This window comes from Gavia stellata, chromosome 4, assembly GCF_030936135.1.
Source record: "Gavia stellata isolate bGavSte3 chromosome 4, bGavSte3.hap2, whole genome shotgun sequence".
Classification (NCBI taxonomy): Eukaryota; Metazoa; Chordata; class Aves; order Gaviiformes; family Gaviidae; genus Gavia; species Gavia stellata.
Window position 1 is genome coordinate 57,373,006 of NC_082597.1, and position 19,904 is coordinate 57,392,909.

General features: G+C 45.7%; 1 protein-coding gene across 1 annotated transcript in view; it reads right to left on the bottom strand.

Moving 5' to 3' along the window:
- CACNA1I (calcium voltage-gated channel subunit alpha1 I) overlaps positions 1–19,904 on the bottom strand; it is a 166,020-nt gene that overhangs the window by 51,850 nt on the left and 94,266 nt on the right. Inside the window, exons 5-7 of the mRNA XM_059817088.1 lie at positions 4,743–4,902; positions 2,341–2,656; positions 1,566–1,658 (exon numbers count right to left, since the gene is read on the bottom strand). Of these exons, the coding sequence (XP_059673071.1) occupies positions 1,566–1,658; positions 2,341–2,656; positions 4,743–4,902 (569 nt within the window). The remainder of the gene's footprint in view (positions 1–1,565; positions 1,659–2,340; positions 2,657–4,742; positions 4,903–19,904) is intronic.

Below are 19,904 nucleotides of genomic sequence, written 5' to 3' on the forward strand. Positions count from 1 at the left end.
ACAAACTTTATGGGAAATAATTGTTTTCCGAACTCACAAAAAGCAGTGGATGTTCATTTTGCCTTTGAGAATAGAGTTGGGGGGAGCTCCCCCCCATCCTATGCAATCACACCTTTGCACTGGGACTTGGGACTCTCCAGCCTCAAAGTAAAAGCAGTATTCCTCAAGATGTATTTCACCTCTGCTGTCCTGGCTCATGCTATAGCCAACAGGGAGTAGGTCATCTTTCTGTTTTTCTCTCCTTGTTTTCCCCTTGTGATGATAGAAGGCCAGAAGGTGGGAAGAAATCGAGGAACCATGAAGATTCAGCTTTTTCATAAGTTCTCTGACCTGAATGGACCAGCAGGGTTTTTTTGTGCCTCTCCCCGTAGGTACAGGCTGCAAAATTTCTCCCAGAAACCAGAGTAAGGTTTGTTTGCTCTCAAATCATTGCATGTCAATTTGAATTTAAACTAAATCCTGTGCCAGGTGAGTCTGTTAGTGTTCTTGGGCGACTGCTTCTAGAGATCGTATTTCTAGGAGGGCATGGCCACATAGGACAAGTAGTAGATGAAGAGCAGAGTCTTAACCAGGTCCATTCAGCAGTCCACCCAAATGCATGCAGGCTTTAGAGATACACACTGAGGTCCTTACTGGCTAAGTGACCTAGAACTAAATTATGCCTACTGTGTAGAGATTTTATACTTCTCATAATCCATCTTAGGTCTTTCCCTTCTAGTCTTGACTTTGGTCTCCATGTGGGAAAAGTGCAAGAGTCTTCATAAAAACAAAATCCTTCCTTGTTAGAAACAGGATATTCCCTCCAAGAAAACACACTTACGTGTGGGAGGCTTGAGGAATGGAAGAGGCAATGGCATCATGTTTCTCACCTCTCTCTCCAGGCACCAACAACAAACTTCCCTACAGCAGCAACCTTCATTTGTATAAATCCATGGGCCTTGTAAACTGCTTATTAAGTTCTCATCACTGACACACTTCTCTCTTTCCATCCCCACCAGCCACAGATGATCTCACACAGCCAGTTTATCTTGGACTGCTGACACTTTCAGAGCAGCAGCTCATTTTTGTTCATGGTGAGGAAGTAATTCAGTGTGACAGACCCTGAATCTGACAAAATCTGAATCTGAACGCTGATACTGAGAAATCCAGGTGCTGTCAAAAGCCATAAAATATGGCTCAAGAATGATTCGAGAGCTTAAAATGTATAAAGAGACCAAGTAGGAGGGCAGATACAGAAATGGTTTTCTGTGCTTTTGGGCTACTGCTTTGGGGAATTTACTTTGAGAGAAGATCTGCGGATGAGAACATTATCCTACACTGGGTATGTATATCTCTAGGAATCAATCCTGAGCATATTTTTTGAGTGAAAGACAGGTTATTACCTGTCTGTCAACGATGTGCTCCTGCCACTGACTCTTGGTGAAAATCAACTAGCTGGGTTCCTGAGATTCCTAGAAGAAATCCAGATAAAGTAGTTTGCTTCCCCAGTATCTGCGTTGACCTAACACCTGTTTTTTGTAGGCTCTTAGCTTGTAAAGCTGACAGTCATCAAGTCTTATACTTACGATTATCAGCAAGATAAAGTAGATAAAATTGTAGAAGGAATGGGCATCCATCACGTAGTACATGATCTCCACCCACCCTTCCAGTGTGATCACCTGCAAACACAAAGAACAACAAGAAAAACAGGAGGGAAGTGGGCTTCCAGAATTCATTTCTCAGTGTATACAGACAGATACTGGCAGGGCTGTTGCAACCCAATGAAGGTGAGAAACAACAATTCATTCCAAGGAGGCCAAATTTCCATTCCAGGAAATCAGCATGGTACTGTTTGGTGACACTGGCATACTATCAAAGCCTGTGAGATCATGCTTAGCTCACAGCAGGAGTATTTCATTAAAATAGTTAATTTCCCTGGATCGCAGCGGGGGAAAACACACAGCAGGTTTCTGTGCCCCTTGGACTGAACACTGCGTACAGCCGGTGGAGAAGAAAAAAGGCACAGATTTTAGCTCCCATCTGCAACACGTGCCAGGAATTAAAAAAAAAAAAAAAAAAAAGACTCATTTGCTATAGTGATCTGGATTGAAGGGAAAACTGGTACAGCCTGAAGAGTGTAGCTCATTTCAGCAATGACCTGGAACAGCTCTATGTCCCTCCTCGTCTTCAGGAACACCGTTCATGGTGTGCACTCTGTCTCTTTTGCTATAGTAGTTACAAAGCCCTTTTCTCTCTGCAGCTGTATCATACCCCACAGAAACCATCACGGGAGCACAGAAAGATTGATTTGGAAAAAAGAAAAATAACTTGAGCCTTGTTAGGAGGCTAACTCGGCCTTACCTGAAATATCACAATCCAAGCATACCCGATGTTGTCAAAGTTGATGGCACCCTTATGTGGGTTGGCGTTGCCCGTACGGCACACGTTGTAGTACTGGTTCCAGTTGACACACATGCCACTGATGTTGAACTCTTGCCGGACTGAGTTGTAGTAATAATAATCGTCCTTGTCCAAACAACATTCATGGCCCCGCTCCTTCAGTGGAGGTATCTCATGACAGCCCATAATTCCATTGTCTCCTGACAGTGAGCAGATAAAGGGCATCTCATCATCTTCCTCAGGTTGGTAATAAGGAGGCAGGACAATGTCACCTTGTCTGCAAGGATAAAAATCACTGTCATAAAGTTCCTGTAACAGACACTTTCCCATCCGCAACACTGGTGGAGCTGGGAGCTCCGATCCTGACATAGGGACTGCACTGGGTAAGGGCTTTCCAGGTTTATCGCCTCAGGAGAAGGAAAGGGAAGACAGGGCTCCCAGAAAACAGGAAATTTCCAGGATGAGTTCCCAGTTTTTAGCCCTTTGCCTGCCATCAGATCACCCCAAGCCCAATTACACAATCTGCTTGCATGGAGATGAAGAAAAGCTGGAACGCAGAGATTTGCATTCTGATCACTCTCCCCATTAGCATCAAAGCTAAATCAGATGCAGTGATATTAAGGAAGTTCATCAGGCTTTACTGTGATGTGCTTATGTATGTAACCATTGACAGACATGTTTTATAACATTTGGCATTGAACCTTCTGTACTTCTAAAAAGAAAAAATCCAGTTCATGCATAATTAAGATTGCACAGCTAAACCTTAAAGTCAGGAAATGCAAAGTTAAAATTGACTTAACCTTAACTTTGACTTCTCATTGACAGTTGGCATTATGGGTGCAATGTTTCATGACAAGTTCACGTGCTTTTTTTCCAAATAATGCAAGCACCTTCCAAATGCATGAATAATTAAAATTATCTATACTTGCCTAGCTGGAGATGAGCTAATGATCAGGAACGTGAAAGGTGGAGATTTAAAATTTTCCATTAAACTTTATCTGATGCATTCCTTACAGTGCTACAATACACAACTTTAACGTTGCATTAACGCAGACTTTTTCACTGTCATTGGAAAAGGACAAGTATTGATGAAAAAGAAAAGAGAGACAGTGTCTGATTCTAAACTAAGCGGGACTAAACCACAAAGATCTGTCACAACACATCCACATCATTGGTGAACTGGGTGCCTGCAGACTTCATTTCTCTAGTAACGGCCAGCCAAAGATTTTCTAGTATCTGTCACTTTGCAGGCTGTGGCCCCAATTCACTTCTCAGTTACATCAACTCTGCACGGATGTAATTACACCCATTAAAGTAGGACTACCCCTGATTTACATAAAGGACAATCATCCTAAACAGTCGTTTTTCCCCAAGAAATACATGAACACAGTAAATGGCTGCTTTAAGCAGCTCCTACTCTCCAACCCTACTGCTGTTCCGCAGATTGTATTTTCACACTTTTTTTTTTTCCAATTTGAGATGATCTAAAGCTTCAGAATTGTTTAATCAGTCTAAACTGATCTACAGCTTTAGGTTTTTTTTAAGCAGTCTAAACTGAGAGGACGCCTGGGATTAGCGTACAGTTTTAAGAAGAGATTTTAAAGCCTGAGATCTGCTAAAGCCAGAAAGTCAACAGGAGGAGCTGTGGCCTGGAACTGGTGCTCTGCTCCCCAGGAGGGTAATTGGAGAATTCGTGGCAGGCAGGAGCTTTTACACCCCACTGCCTCCATTCTTTGCTTTCAGATGCTCTCAATTCTACTAACCCAGCTGTGGGACACCTCTCCCAACAGTCTCCTCCCCATGGCACCTCCCCGTGCAGTTCTACTCCTGAAGTTTTCCAATAATTTCCCTGTGTCCCTCCAAAGCCTTCGGAGGTAATGCACTACCGTGCAAACAGTGACCTCATCTCCATCTCGGATGGAGGGACATTCAAAGATGTCCCTGGAAGCATCAGGCAGCACTATGACATTCTGTAAGACTCCTCTAGTTGTTGTTTTTTTGAAGAGGGAGCAAGTTGAGGAGAAAGATGGCATAGCTGGTGTTTCAGAGTTTTAACTCTTTCTGGGAGTAGGAGCAGCACCTTGAATCCCTGGGCATGGCCAGAGAAGGCAGCTATACGAACCTGTGCCTTGGCCAAATCTAAATGATCCCAGGCATCCGTGGACCGTGAAGACAGACTAAAACCAGCTGCCTTTGCCCTCCCTTCCCTTCCACTGCAAGATGCAGCCAATGCTCTGCTCCCTACAGCCCTTTGGAGTAAGCAATACACAGCAAGTCAGGCAGCAGAAAACAAGAGAGCAGGGAAGGGGAAAGAGAAACGTCCCTCGAAGAAAGGAAGGAGAGATCGTCTCCCAGGCACTCACATTGTGAAGTTCTCTTCCATGAAGCAGCGGTTGCGGAGCAGCCCAGCCCACAGCTGTACCCCGATGATGCCGAAGATGAAGAAAACAAAGAAGCAGAGAAGAAGGACGTTCCCCAGCATGGGCAAGGTGTCCAGGAGCAAGTTCACAAGGATGCGCATGCCTGCAGGAGGAGAAGAGAACCAGAAGGAGCAAGTGTGGGGTGGAGGGACAGAGAGAGAGAAAGAAGGAAAAAGGAAAAGTTAGGAGGGGAAAAAAGGAAAAGTTAGGAGGGGAAAAAAGGAAAAGTTAGGAGGGGAAAAAAAGGAAAAGTTAGGAGGGGAAAAAAGTGCCACATGAAGATAAAAGCAGAGTGTCGGAAATTAATTACTGCTCAAACCAGGCTAGATTTATGATCATTGCCCTTTCTTGTCCTGACCTCTACTGAGAGGCAGCCAGCAGAGCTGCTGTGATGCATGATCTCTTAACCCTCGGCCTCAGCCTGCAGCAGTGAGAAGAAAAGGGAATGAGACTTTTGGTACTGTCAGTTATCTCACTAATATTCCCCCCTCCCACCCCCCTGCAGAAGGGCAATCGAGTGAAAATTCTGTCCAAAAGATGCATGACAGCTCAACGGCCTCAGACATCCCAGTTTGAAGACTGCATGCTACAGCCTGTGAGAATTGCATCGATGGTCCACAGCCAGCCTGCCTAGTGGTGTGAACCTCTCCAGCACACACAAATTGGCACAAATAGGTCTTCCCAGTGACAGTCTCATCAGGGGACAGCCATGGAGACTACACTCTCCTTTCTTGTCTAGTCATCCCTCCCCAACAGGGCTGCACCACACCGGTAGCGGGCACAGCCCGAAATGCTGTCGGCACAGCACCTCTAGCCAGTGCAAATACTTCCAGAATAACTTCTTTTTTTTCCATTACCTAATGAATTCTTTCTGTGGTTTTATTTCTCCCTGGCTCTTCAGCTCACACAATCACAAGTAGCGGTAAGGACAGGTTCCTCTCTCCATGGAGCTAATGACTTTTTCTCTGCTCTCCAGGGGTGGCAAAAATCCAGAAATCCTTCCGAACATCACCATACCACCTTTACCCCAGCGCATACCTCATGCGGTCCTCTCTCCTCACCTCCATGGAGGTCCCCCCCAGGGGCCCAGGGAGTTCCTTTGCTGAAGATGTTCCAGGTAGACCAGCAAGTAATTAGCTAATTAGGTATTTATAACGAGTTCATTACTTCAGATGGCAGTGAAAGGCGAAAGAGGAGGGAAAGATAAGATTAGGATTCTTTGACAGCCCTGTGAGGCACAAGTTAATCCCCCCGTTGTGTGCCCAGCGTCAAGTAATTAGCCACATGATGCTGTACATTACGCTCTATCTCTATTCCCCGAGCTGCTCACGCTGCAGAGAGTGGAGGGAAGCAGTGCCTGTGGGAGGCATGCAGGCATGGGGTGCACGTACACTGAAGGGAGAGGGAGAAGGGTGCCTCGTGTGGGGCATGGGACTGGTTTAGCTCAGGAGGGAATGTTTCAGGGATGCTTGGGCATGGGAGAGACAGGAGTGGTGTTTGCAGGTAGATGATGTGTAGGAAGAAGATACTTAAGGATGGCTACATGGGATCATGAAGGACAAGGAATGATGTCATTAGCTCTAAGGCCAGGCTGTGGAGCAGCAGCTAAGCCCTGCTTGCTTGACTGCCCAGATGTATCACTAGCCACCCGTCAAGGCAGTTTCTAGACAGTACATCAGAAACTCAGCAGTGCAGGGGTGCAGCTCCAGCCACTCGCTGGGGATCGCAGACGTGTCGTCAGTCCCTGATAACTTTCTGATCTGTCACCGCACAAAGCCCAACAGCATAGCCACAGCGCCCTGCTGCCTGTCGCTGTGACCTGCTAGGCTCTGGAGCAACACTCTGCACAACATTTTGGCTTTAAGGCCACACATCCTCACGGCAGTACAGTGTGTTCCCAGAATTAACGCTGCTTCACAGCACAAGCTCGGTAGTTCCCATAAACTGTCCTGGTCAGTACCTTAAGGAGAGCCAAGTGACACGGGAAGCTGTGCCAGCAGCACTGCAAGACGGGGTTATGTTTTTCAGATCAATTGATGCTAGCTCCATCTCAGAGCAGAGGTAATGGGAAGAATGAGACTGCCCTTATGCTGAAATGCAGAACAAATAGAACCGACATCCCCACCAGAATTTTACATACAACATGCTTGTTGGGTCAGAATTTGCAAACATTGATTTTGTCCATGTTCCAAGAGAAGACAAGTGACTAGCAAAACTTGCCTGCCTTTTCCCTGGAAATATCCTGCCTGCCCATACGTTCTCCATCCTGACTCTCAGAGGGGCTACTGATGGTACAGGTTTGTGCTATCCACAGCTCCAGGATCATAGCGATTGCCCTCATGCTAGGCCCTCTGGGGTACCTGGGCCCAGCACCAAAGAACTGGCAGGTGGCCACCAGTGCTTGACATCTTTTCCACATCGCGAAGAATTTCAGCATCGGTGGGTTCCATTTTTAAGTCCATATGAAACCAAATTTTGATTTTTTAAAATCGTTCAGTGGAACAGAATCATACTTCTCTGCCCATTGATGCTGACTGTGGACATGAGACTGGCTTTTCCAAAAGCAAGAACACTGAACCTACACCCATCCAAACATCAATTGCAATTCTCCTATGGGCCAACCACCTCTAAAACAAATCCATCACTTCACTTTCTGCAAAGTCCCCTTTCCTTCCTGCCCTAAACCACAAAGCAATTGCTCTGGGAACGCATTTTTCACCAGAAGCATCAGTTTTCCATCAGGAAACAAAATGGACCTCCTCTGCTGAGTTCACCCAGTTAGTGGAGGTACTTCAACTACTACTTCCACATGGATGAAAGGCACAGTGTAAATACAAGCCAAGTACCTTTGTTCTCTCTGTTGTTAGCCTCCCCTGCTGCCTGCACTGTATTGCCTGCAATACTCATGTCAGAGTCCCTGAGCCCCATCCTCTGCTACGGCATCTTGGCAGTGCCCTTCCTGCACCTGTGCCAGCCCCTATGGGCACTTTGGGGGGAAGCCCTCGCAGCCTCCCTGTCCCCTCCTGAGCTGGCAGCCCTGTGTGGGTCTGTCCGTGGCTGGGGCTTTGCAGTCCCCTGGACCCAGGAAGGGATGTGCTGGTCTGACAGCCATGCTAGGGCATCTACTGTGGGTCTCCAAGGAAGGACCCTCACTGCCAGGTGTCTGAATGCTTTCATGGGCAGGAAGTGATGAGCGCCACTCAGATAGGACCCATAGAGCAGTGTGTTTTGGTTGTAAATGGTCCCTGGTTCCTCAAGCACTCACGAGGTGTGAAGGAAAGAGGGAGAAAAGCTGAAAAGCCTAAGGATGGAGGGTGATGATTTACTGCAGACCCTGGCAGCTGAGATGACAAGGTCTCTAAAGCAGCTGCAGGGCAATGGAAACGGGCAGAGGGCAAGTGAGGGGTGGCAGCATATTTGTCAGTGCAGCTTTGGGAGCATCCTGTGCTGGAGAACCGGGACGCCTCTCTTTTCCAAAAGGCCTTCGCTGGACAAGGCCCCATCCACAGCAACACTGGTGCATCTTGCATGACAAATTCTGGAAGGTGCTGGAAAGCCAGTTTTTTGGCAAAGTCCTGCTGCTGCCTCCTTCCTCCCTTCTGCTGCCTCTGCCTGCTCCTCTGCCCCTTTACTTTTCTCTCGCTGTGTCTACATCTCCTCTCTGCCTCTGCACTGCTCCGCAGCGTACGTGCACATATCTCCTGTCCCCGCTCCCCACTGCTGCCTTTCCCCACATCCCCATTTGTCCTTTACCATTGGCAGAGCAGAAGCCACACTGGCTCACAGCAAGGAGGGAATATGAAAGGGACAATGACCTTTTCTGAAGCAGCCTTTGAAAAAAGGAGACATTCCCTGAAAAGAGAAAGGAAGCGGGGCTGGGCAGTCTGGAGGAAAAACAGGGGAGAAGAGCATTGAGCAAACATTCAGCAACCAAACAGGCTCCCAGGGCATCAAATATGAAAAGGTTTTGCTCTTCAAGGGAAAGAAAAGCTAGAAACATGAAATATTCATGAGTGCCAGGTGTGGGCTCTGAAAGGCCTTTTCTCTTCCCTACTCACCCTCACAAGGAGACCAGGGGAAAGGAGGAAATGAAACTGCATCAGCTGTGGGCATGCAAGGAAGAATGCTCATGAAATGACACTCAGATAATGCTTCCCTGCTGCTCACCCATGCCCTTAGGTAAGGGGTGGGGAAAGGTGCTTGATGGGACCTTGCCAGCAGGGCTACTCCTGGTAGGATATCCTGTGGGAGCAAAGCCAAGAGTGCAACAGAGATGCGTTCACTGCTCCAACACAGCGGTGGACATCGAGGGGGAAGTACGTCGCAGGGATGAGAAGCGGAGGGAGGGTGAGAGGAGTGCCGCCGAGCAAGCTGTCAGAGGGAAGCACAGGGATGAGCAAAGCCAAAAGACAAAGCAAAGTCGCTGAACTGCCTCTTGGGTTCAGGCAGAGCAAATCCTCTGCCTTGCCCCGGCAGCATCCAGAGGCCCTTCCTGACAAACTCTGCAGACACTACAGTGACCGTAGCTCCCTCCAGACACTTACCATCAACCCTGATTAGTCTGGCTGTCACAGCTAAGCAGACTCGCCTGGCATATGCCAGCCCCAGGGAAAGTGTGGCAGCGGTGGTGAGTAGCCAGGGCAGTGCTGGGGAGGAGGTGAGCTCCAGGCAGCCGGAGCCAGGCGCACAGTGCAGGTGTGCCCGGCGGCTTACCACTACCTCCCCCTGCTCCGCATCACTCTGTCACTTCGCCTTCTCTCCACCTGCCTCTTTCTGAGAGTGAGGACCAACAGCTGAGCTGATTCACTCCCTAGCACTAATCACCCTGAGATCTGAATGGGGGAGACTGGCTCAGGAGAGGGCAAGAAACCCTGTTCTTTCTGGTTTCTTCTATCTCACCCACCTCTGAGGCTTTTGAGTCCTTCCCAGCCCTACAGTGAGGGACAAAGCTAACGTATGCAGAGTCAAAAGGAGATAGTGGTTTGAGGCAATCGTTCCCTTGCTTAGAGTAAACCAGATGGAAGGGAACATAATTCTCAGCACCCATCTTATCTGCATCATGGGCCAAGCCACCAATTGTCATTTTAACTGGAGCAAAAGCAAATCTGTTCCCCATCAGCATTTCTGACCATAGCTGGCAGCACATTTTGCAGAGTGCAGAGACTGAAGCATCATTCTGTCCCTCAGCCAGGCCGCTTATCCAAGCGTGCCTTCTTTCCTTCCTCCCTTCCTCCCCTGCCCCAGGACACATGGCAGTCCACCCAGCTAGCGCGGGTTGGCAGGATTTTCCTATGCGTGTTTCTTTATGGGAATTTTCAGAACTGAGGAACCATTCCAGCAGATAGATGGAATTTGCACAGAGAGCACACAGGGAGAGCTGCACCTCTTTTTTTGTGGCCAAGCCCTGTAGTTAAAATAATCTCAGTTTGTGTGCACAGTGCAAGTTGGTGCTCCAACTTGTGGTCCTCCTCACTGATCTCTTGCTGATCCAAGGCTTAGCTGTGATTTCACACCTTGCATTCATTTACATTAGCTAAAATGTGGGGCCAAACTACTGCAAAGAGAAACCGATCAGCTGTGTGTACAACAGTAGATGCGCTGCCAAGTTCATCGTTATTATAACCCACAGCTTCCCTCACCACCCAGATCTTTTTCGCTTTGCTGCATTCCTCCTGAGGCCTCTCCTGCAAACACACATGTAAGTGAGAGGAGCGTGGCTGCAACAGCTTGTGTGCAGCTCTATATGCCTTCTCCTCAGGCTGCAAAGCCAGCCTCACTCACATTGCAGACCGTCACCCCTTGCTTTGCACCAATGCAAGAGAACATGTCCAGATGGCTGGCCTGACCCAGATTAAATGAAGCCTATGGAAAAACAGGTCCAGCTGACAGTACAGGGTAGTGAGAGCTCTTAAACCAGCTCTGCTGCTAAGGAAAACCTGCCCCAGACACAAATGTGAAACACTGGCCTCGTTCAGAGGTAACCAAAGTCTTTCCACTGATCTCTCCATCAGGTTCCCAGAGCATTTGTAGAATACATTTAGGGTTGAGGGGTTTGTACTTGCAGGTTGTCAGCATGATCCATAGTTTAGGAGCACCACTCACTTCTTCACCAGCACCCCACACTCTTGTCAACAAGCAAAGCTTTCTAGCATCTCTGACTGGCTCAGACACCTCATCCAGCTCAGCCTGTCAATGACCTAACCTCCAATTATCCAAACTTTGTCACTCCTCACCTCGACCACAGACACAAAAAATATCAAAGCATGACGTTTCCAGCACTTACAAAGCTCCAGCCAGTACAAAAAGCTGTTGTTCATTTCCTCAGTAGCATGGGCACATCAAGACTCACCTCGGTGGACTGACTTGCCTTAGGATACCGAATCAAGTTCAAGCATTAAATGTCCTCAGTCCTTACCTTCAAAGTGCTTCTCAGCTTAAGCCTAAGGTAGCCAAAAGAGAGACTAAAGCTCCAGGAAAAAAACCTGTTGGTCAGAACTTCACCCTGCTGGGACAACAGAGCTCTCCAGAGTAGGTTTAAAGTGTACTGATGTAAGAGGAAGAACGCTCTCAAGCTTGCTCTGAGGCTGCAGAAACAATTCCCTCCAGAGCCAGGGACTAGCACAGACCTCACTGCTTTTCACTTTGAGAGCAAGACGCTTACCTTAGATGGATCAGGTCAGGCAACACGAGCATCAAAAAGGAAGAAGAGAAAAAAAAATACACTACTTAAAACACCCCCCAACACACACTCAGCTAAAACAACCACCAAAAAGAGAGTGAAAATAAAACCTGAGACATGCTGTTTTCCTTGGGGGGAAGATGAGAACACAAACACATGGGCACTGCATAGCTACGATGCTCAGCACACCACCAAAGGGGGCTCAGGTGCCAGAGCCAGGGCTGAATCTTAATGTTATGAATCCCTCAGAGCTTTCCTTCCTACCTGCCCATCAAATATCATATGCACATCAAGGAAATAGGGCCCTCCTAGCGAGACTTAGCATACAGAAGTGTCAGCAACCTTGAAAATTATAATTCCCTTTAGCATGGTATATAGCAACAAGTCCCATGGAGCCCTGGCCTGGCTCACACCACAAACAGTTATTGCTGGAGATCTGCAGTAAATCCTACAGAGAAACAGGTGCAGCTTCCATTACAGGGTAGTGAAGAGCTCTTTATAAAGAATTTTTTTAGAGAATATGAAGATGTCAACAGCAAAAAAAAAAAACAAAAAAAAAACCAACAAAACACACAACCAAAAAACCCCTCGGAGAATGCTAAGAGAAATACACACCAAGGTCAGGGAAAATCATCAGATCATAAATAATGCCAAAAATGAGCTGTGGCTTGAAGGGTCAAATGCTAGTCTCGCCTTCCAAGCCTTTCACATAAGGCAGGTGGTCTAAATAGACCCTGTGGAGTTAGCTCAGTCCCAAGCTCTCACATTTCTCAGCTTTGTCCAAGGTACATAAGACCCAGCACACAAAATATTTCCTCCTTGATGGGCTGGAGCCTCACCAGCCCTACAGAGGGACCAGAAAACAGAGCCATGCCACTTGGAGCTGCCAGGTGTTTTGAAGAAGCAAATCCAGAGATGAGGCCTCCTAATTGCAGTCCTGACCCCAGGGTTACAGTGGCCTCAAGAATGAGGGCAAAATCAAGAGCATTTACCTTGACACCTAAATGCTGATCTGTGGAAAAAGGGGGGCCTCGGTCCAAGCTTTGCTGTGATCCAAAAAAGAGACACCTCAGCTCTGCAGCACGCTGCACCCTATTAGGGATGCTGTGAGCCCAGCTAAGGTCCATGGATAACAACAGAAAGCTCATCCACCACAGGCACTCACATTCAGTACGTGACACTGTAGCATGGTCGTTAGCCACATAATCTGTGACATGAGCAGAAACAGACACAGGCTAAGGCCTCAGTCAGGAGCCCCCTTCTTCACTCTCTCCCCATTAATCCCTTGCAAGCTTTGGGCTGTTAAGTAACCTTGTCTTGGAGAGTGATGTCAGGTGTCAGATTATTTCTTAGAGAGGTGTCTCTCTGGGGGATTGCTGTCATTCTGTTCTTTTTTCTAATACTGAACATCTAATAAGCATCACCTACTACCACCTGCTACTGTTGTTCATTCACTCATCATCTCATTTTTTCCCCATTTATCAGTGCAATGATGACGGCATTCAGTTTCAGTGAAAACTCTGTTAAAAACATACAGTGCCAGCTTTTCTTTCAGAATTGCAGGGGTCACCCAACACCAGGGACAAAAGGTAACTCCAGTGCTGTGGCTGCGAGCCATTTGGCTCCATTCTATAAAAACCCTTAAGTTCTTTACACATCTCTAGTGCTGTGTAAGTAGGACAGAATAATGCAAAATATTATGTAAAACAGTGTTAATGCAACTTCTGGTTAAGATTTAAAGGAGCTAATTTCCTCTTGCTGTCACTAGCATGAATCATGTTTCTTTCTACTACTAGGCACTGACCTGACATTAGGTGAAATGTGTGAAGAGGAGAATCGGGCCCAAAATACACAAAGATCGATAAATTTAAGGTTATGGTTGTAAAGTGCCCTGCCCACACACACAAAGTGTCATATTACACTAATGCAAATTATATTATCTTTTACCCCATAATACACTGCCATTATTGCTCGCATTTCCATCGTATCCGTTGCTTGATAGGTCCCATGGGACAGATTTTGCAAAACAGCTCAGCTCCCATTTAGGGAGCAGAATACGTGGCTGGGCTTTGGAGTGCACTGTGTACACTGGAGGCTGAGCTTGTTTGAACAAGCAGCAGAATTGTCACAATGGGAGCCACAAGGCAGTGAGCACTTTTTAAATTTCTGGTTGTGCAGGTTCCCCTAGAGGAGAAGGGAGAAATAAAGATTCCAGCGAAGGTCTCTTTATGACCGGTTTTTGGTTTGGTTTTTTTTCCAGGCTTGCTTTATTTCCAGTAACACAAACTCCAAAGTGCTGTTGTTAACTCTTGTGATTTTTATCTGGAATCCTGATATGTGTGGCATAAACATTCAGGTGTGAAATCTTGCTATGTCTTGACAATCTTGGATCCCAGTAAAAAAAAAAAAAAAAGAGAAGTTTCTATTCCTCACTACTATGGGGGGGGAAAAAAGAGGACTACAAGATCTGAGTCACAGGTCTAAAGGTCTGAAAGCCACAGGAAAAATAAAAATAATCAGATTTTTTTTCCTTTTCCAAATCTCACGGTTTTAAACCTGAGAACCTACAAGTGCACAATTTGTGACTTTTGAATACTTGTTTATAACAACAGTGAAATCAAGCTGAATGGTTCAGAGAGGAAAGATAATTTTCTCCCATGATCTCTGACTGCAAAAAAAGGGACTAAGCAATGTATGATACAAGACAAGGCATTGAGTTCTACATTTCCTGCACTTCAGTGTTCCCCAGCTCCCTGCCATGATGCTACGCTAACACAGGGATATAATTTTCTTTTCATTTTGTTTTGTTTTTTTCTCTCAAATTTACTTTGATTACCCATTTAAACATGTGGCAATATATTGCACACTGTGGAATGCACATGAAAAACAGCACTGAGATCAGACAACAAGTAAATAAAATTGGAGCCTGTCTTCAGTGACTGAAGACTTCCTCCAGCAAGCACTACAAGATGTGGGTCTGTTACAGCTTGCTCAGTTTGTTAAAAAGCCCCAGACAAGCATTGATTTGCAAACTCATCCAGCATATTTATCTGAAAGTCAATAGACTTTCTTTATACTAGTCCTTGCCCTTTTTTTGATTGTGATTTCCTCCCCTTCTCTCCCTCCCTCCCTCCACCCCCACTTTCTCTGCATTATCCTACACACAGAGGTGCATCACGCCTTCACGTGCTGCACCCGGCAAACCATGCTGCTTGACTCCTGTGCATTTCTCCTTTGAGCCTTGCTCCTTCTCTGCTCTCCTGTCTATTGATCCTCATGCTGCTCTGCTTCCCCTTGCACTGTTTCCCTGCATCTTGAACGCACCTGTCTGATTTAGGGCTCAACTGACTTGATAAAGGGCTGCACATACAGGAAAGTGCAGCTCTGAGTTATGTTTCCACCTCCAATCTGCCCCCTTTTCTAAGGAAAGGCATCCTTTAATGGCCTGCTTGAGGCATAAGTCACATAGCTCTCTTCAGTGCTTCTCTCCACTTGGCTAGGGGATTGGGTTGGGAAGGGAGGATATAGACTGAACTCAATCCTGTTGGTCAACTCCATCCCCTGTCAGCTTTTCTCCATCCTTTCACTGCCCGTCTGCCTGGGACAGAGCCTACAGAAAGCTGGCAGCTTCATCTTTGAATGCATTTGAGGAGCACATAGCCTGACTAGGAAATGAAAAGGGTTTTTTGACCTCTTAACATTTGTGTATGGATGCTGCAAGAGAACATCAGTCTTGTCCCTGTGCCAACCTGCTCAGGACTGTGGCTGCATGGGGATAAATCTGTGTGTGTACACATTTGCGTGTGGTTGTAAGTATGGTTTGTGTGACACCGAAATATGATAACATATTTACAGAGCAGCTTATACGAAGAACTGTGGATGGGGTAAGTTTAAATATTTGGAAAACACAACATCTGAGTTTCTGTTACCTCTTCACAAATAAACTCATGAGGGTAAAAAAAATGTACTTCTAAAACAGTCAAATGGAAGACTACATTTTTGAAAGTGAATCAACATTGTAAGAGGACAAGCAAGTGACAGTCCTCTTTCAAAAAGACTGAGGCATCTGAAGCAAAGACCCTGGGCAGGGTGAGGGGTCTTAGAAGAGGAATCTCATAATCCCTTTGCATTTCCAACTGCTAGGGCAGGGCTGTGCCCGTCAAAAGTGCTTGCTTTTTTGTCTGATCTAGCTGTAAATGAGACTGTTTTACAGCCTAATGTATCTCAGTCAGAAGCTAATTTCACACAAGCTCATCAGTGAAATTAGTTCTTCAAAAACACATTTAGAGAAGTAAATGTCATCACTTTTCCCCCTGTGCCAAGTGCAGGGTTCATAGCCAGACCACTCTGTCTTAGACACTGTTACAGCACCAAACACAGGTAGTTCGGTGTGGAATACAAATTTTAAGGCAGGCAATATAAATATAAAACATCTGCTTTTCCCATTCCAAGGTTCAGCTGTTTCAGACTATTTTTATATTGCTGCTTTGGTCTACTGAGCTGAACACAGGGCTAAGAGTTAGGAGATGTCAACTGTATTTCCGAGTCTGCTGGTGATATTCACTGGTTCTCACCCATGTGGCCTGGAACATGAGGAAGACTAAACTAACGAGCCTTGGTTTTTATCTCTGAGATCTGTAGAAGAAAAGTAGAGAAATCCAGTCTATTTGGACCTATAGAGCTACTATAATAACAATAAAAAAAAAATGGAGATAGATCAAGATTTTCCTACACAGCACTTTTTCCAGCAAAAAATGCTATTTTATTGAAATGGAAACACTTCAGTGTTGAGATAGTTATTGAAACATTTAGCAAAAAGGAAAACAGGAGAGGAAACATTTTTATACAGTTGAAATGTTCTATTTCAACACTTCTAGAATGGCATGGCTGAGATTTTTTATTTGTAAACTTCTTTGTCATGAAAAAGTAAAGGAAAAAATCAAAAAGCCAAACAAACCACCTAAAATTAGGTAGAATAAAACCATATTAAAATGAACGGGAAATGCTTATTCTTGTTCTGACTGAGAAAAAAACAAATTTAGAAAGAGCAACTTTCCACAAATCTGAAATTCTATTTCCTGCACAGCTAGTAATAAGAATATAACATTATACTTCTAATGCCTATACCTCCACATAAGTATTACTGTACTTACACACCAAGTATTAGCACATGTGTACACTTTCTATTCAATACAGTTGCTATGCAACACTCTGCAACAGACTCCACTTCCATACAGTGTGCTCAGCTGAAGTAATCTGCTTCCAAATGATGAATCAGTTACTACATTGTAAGTGGAAACTGGAAGACATCAAACAGAATGCAAGGACTCTTCTTTGCATAAGACGAATGCAACAAGAAAGAGCAAACTGAAGAAACATTTTCTGCTCCAATGTCAAAAAAACATAGTAACAGAAGCAAAAGAAATTCAAATGATCAGAAATTATTACAGACTCCCTGCTCAAAATCAGGCAGAAATAAAACAAAAGCAGCCTCCTCCCCAAACCTTGTGCCTTGCCATGAGTAGAAGGGATTAAAGAGCTAGCAGAAACAGCAATGTTTCACCTAGCAACCTGCCACACAATCACAAAAGGACAATAATAACAAATGGATGTGGAATTTTACACCAAGCCCAGGACACAGACATGCCCAGAGCAGAAAGCAACTACCTCTAACAGAGACCTGGAGGGTATTTTTTTCCTCTTTACACTTGTTTGATGACTTGCAGGGGTTGTCACACCAGCTCACCACCATGGAATTGAATCATGTGGTAACAGGACCAGAACAGTCTCTAATTTTTTGTTTCATGCATTTTTCAGACAAAACCCCAAAAGGCAGTGTTCCTGGGGCTGTAGTCAGGAATGCAAGAGATAAGCAGGAATACTAATGAAGGTATGATATGTATTACAAAACTAGGATGCCTCATGTTTTCTCTAGTATACTTCAAAGGTTACATGTGAATGGAGTCATGATCAGGCGGGTCAGAGCCGCAGACTTCTTCATCCAGAAGTCAAATTCAAAATGGTCAGTAGCACATCCTGCTGAGAACTGCAAGAAATGCAATCAACTGCTGATAACCTGTAGCTAAAGATCAGCTCTAACCCTGAAGCAAGAAGGTTTGAAATCTAAAAGTGTCTCCACATGAGCTCTTGTCCCTTGGACAATCCCATTTTACTTATTTTACTTACACAGCGCCTCTTACTTGATTTGGGGCTGGAAGGACTTGCCATGGCAGTAAGTTTTACAGTCTAATTACAAACTGGATGGAGAACTGCTTCCTTAATGAACTTTACATTTCCCACCTTTTGGTTACACTGGATGTCCTTTTCTTCTGTCACGATTCAGGTAGAAGAGTCTATGCATCCTTTATGCTATACATAATAAGTACAGCACACACAAATGGCGTTTGTCAGCTCCTTATGGGATCTTATTTCAAAGCCTCACAAGTCTCATTGTAAGGAATGGCTTTCAGTAACATGTTAAGAATGAGCACAGGTAAGCAGAATTTAGACGTATCCAATTTGGGCATTTAAACTGCAGCCTTGGCCACCTGTCAAGAGTATAAAATAAGTTTATTTAACAGGTGATACTTTTTCCTCTACCATGTTGCTATCCTTTGAGTCATTCTGAATTTCCTCCCTCCTAATTTTCTGGCATCGCTTCTTTTTTGCTTCATGTAGTACAAAATTTCTCTCGAATTTCTCCAGAAATTTCTCGCTTCGCTATGTGGACTTTTCAAATGCTGACTGATTATGAGAGTGTTACTGTTCTTTGGGCGCTGAATAATCTACCCAGACAGGCCACTTCAGCACTCTTCCCCTCATGCGATAATCACTCAGGTTCCTAATCACTTTGTCCATTTTCCTGATAATAAACTGCCATTATTCAGTCCACACGGCCAGACTCCTCTGTGAAAATCAGTCCCCATCCAGGTGCCCATATGGAAGCTTTTGAAATGGCCACCAGTGAATGCTGGGCCACATTGTCCCTTTGCCTTCTGAACATGGCCAAGTATCTGTCTTTGGGATTAACGCCCCTGCCCCTCCCCAAATATCTCACACTCCCACCAAGACCTCAGTCTCCCTCTACCTCCCGCTGTGTTATTTCCCACTTTCTTTGCTAGCACCTGCAACTCCTCCAGCTTTGTATCATCAGTACATGTCACTAATAGAATTTTCTCTTGCTTCAGATCAGTAATGAAGAATTTTAAAAACATACTAAAAAAAGATTTGTGGTCCCATTAATTATGTTTGCTGTACACCACTAGGCACCTTCTTCCAACGCAGCTCATTCCCATTTATCACAAGCCTTTGTTTACAGTCTCTTCACCAGTTTTCAACCCTCAAGTCAGTGCTTCCTCTCCCAGGGAATCAAAATTTTTTTTTTTTTTTAATTAATGACAGAATGTCTTTCTTCCAAAATGTTCTCTGCATATAACCACAGATTTGTGTAGCAAGAAAGATACATAAAGGTTTAACCACAGAGTGGAAATTTAAACAGCATCAATTCCATACAAGTAGAATTTTATGCTGATAAAAGGAGCAGTGTCACAGCCGGGACAGTCAGGGGAAATTCAACAGCCTGTGCCTTGCAAAGGTCAGGCGAGATGATGGAAAGCATCCCTGGTGCCTCCACATGGACAGAGCGGGTCCCTAGTGGGCCAGTTCTGATGCCACTCACACCACTCCTCCCGGGGCAGCTCCTGCTGGCAGGGGGGCAACTCTGGCTGTTCCAGATGATAAACAGAAATAAAACAAGGCCTCAACTTTTTGCCAGTCAAGCTTTGCTCCTGACTGCCAGTGTAGAGCAATTAACATGGCAGATGTCTGCAGAAGTCAATTGGATGTCATTCAACATGTTCCTACTGACGACCAAGGTGAAGTCTACCCTGGTAACAGGGATCAGCCTCGAAGTGATCTTTGAGCACAGACTCACAGGATTCCTTATGAAGCAGGGAGGAAAGGGGGCTGCATAACATGGACGGTGCTGGCCTCACGCAGCCAGATGTACGCTTCACGGAAGGGGCGAGCTTGCCGTGCACGACCTCCAGGCCACCTCCTCACAGAAGAGATGCACACCCCCCACCGCAGCGCATGCCCACAGCCAGGATCGTGGCTGGTTTCCAGCCCTCTCCTCTCTGGAAAAGGGGCAGAGAGATGGAAGCAGGCTGGAGAAGTTGTTCTGCTGACAGTCAATAGCCAAAAGGCTGTTCTTGGCTCCCATCTTTATCACCCCATGAAGGACCTGTTATATGCCTAGGTGTGCACTCAGTGCCCAAACCAGCTGCTCCTCTGCCTGGCACCCTCCTGCCACGTTGGGCACACAGAACTGTGCCTCAGTTCCTCTGTCACACCTTTCAGCTCCCTCTGTCCCTGGCTATTGTCCAGAGATAAAAATACACCGAGGAAGAAGGACAAAACCCCTTTCT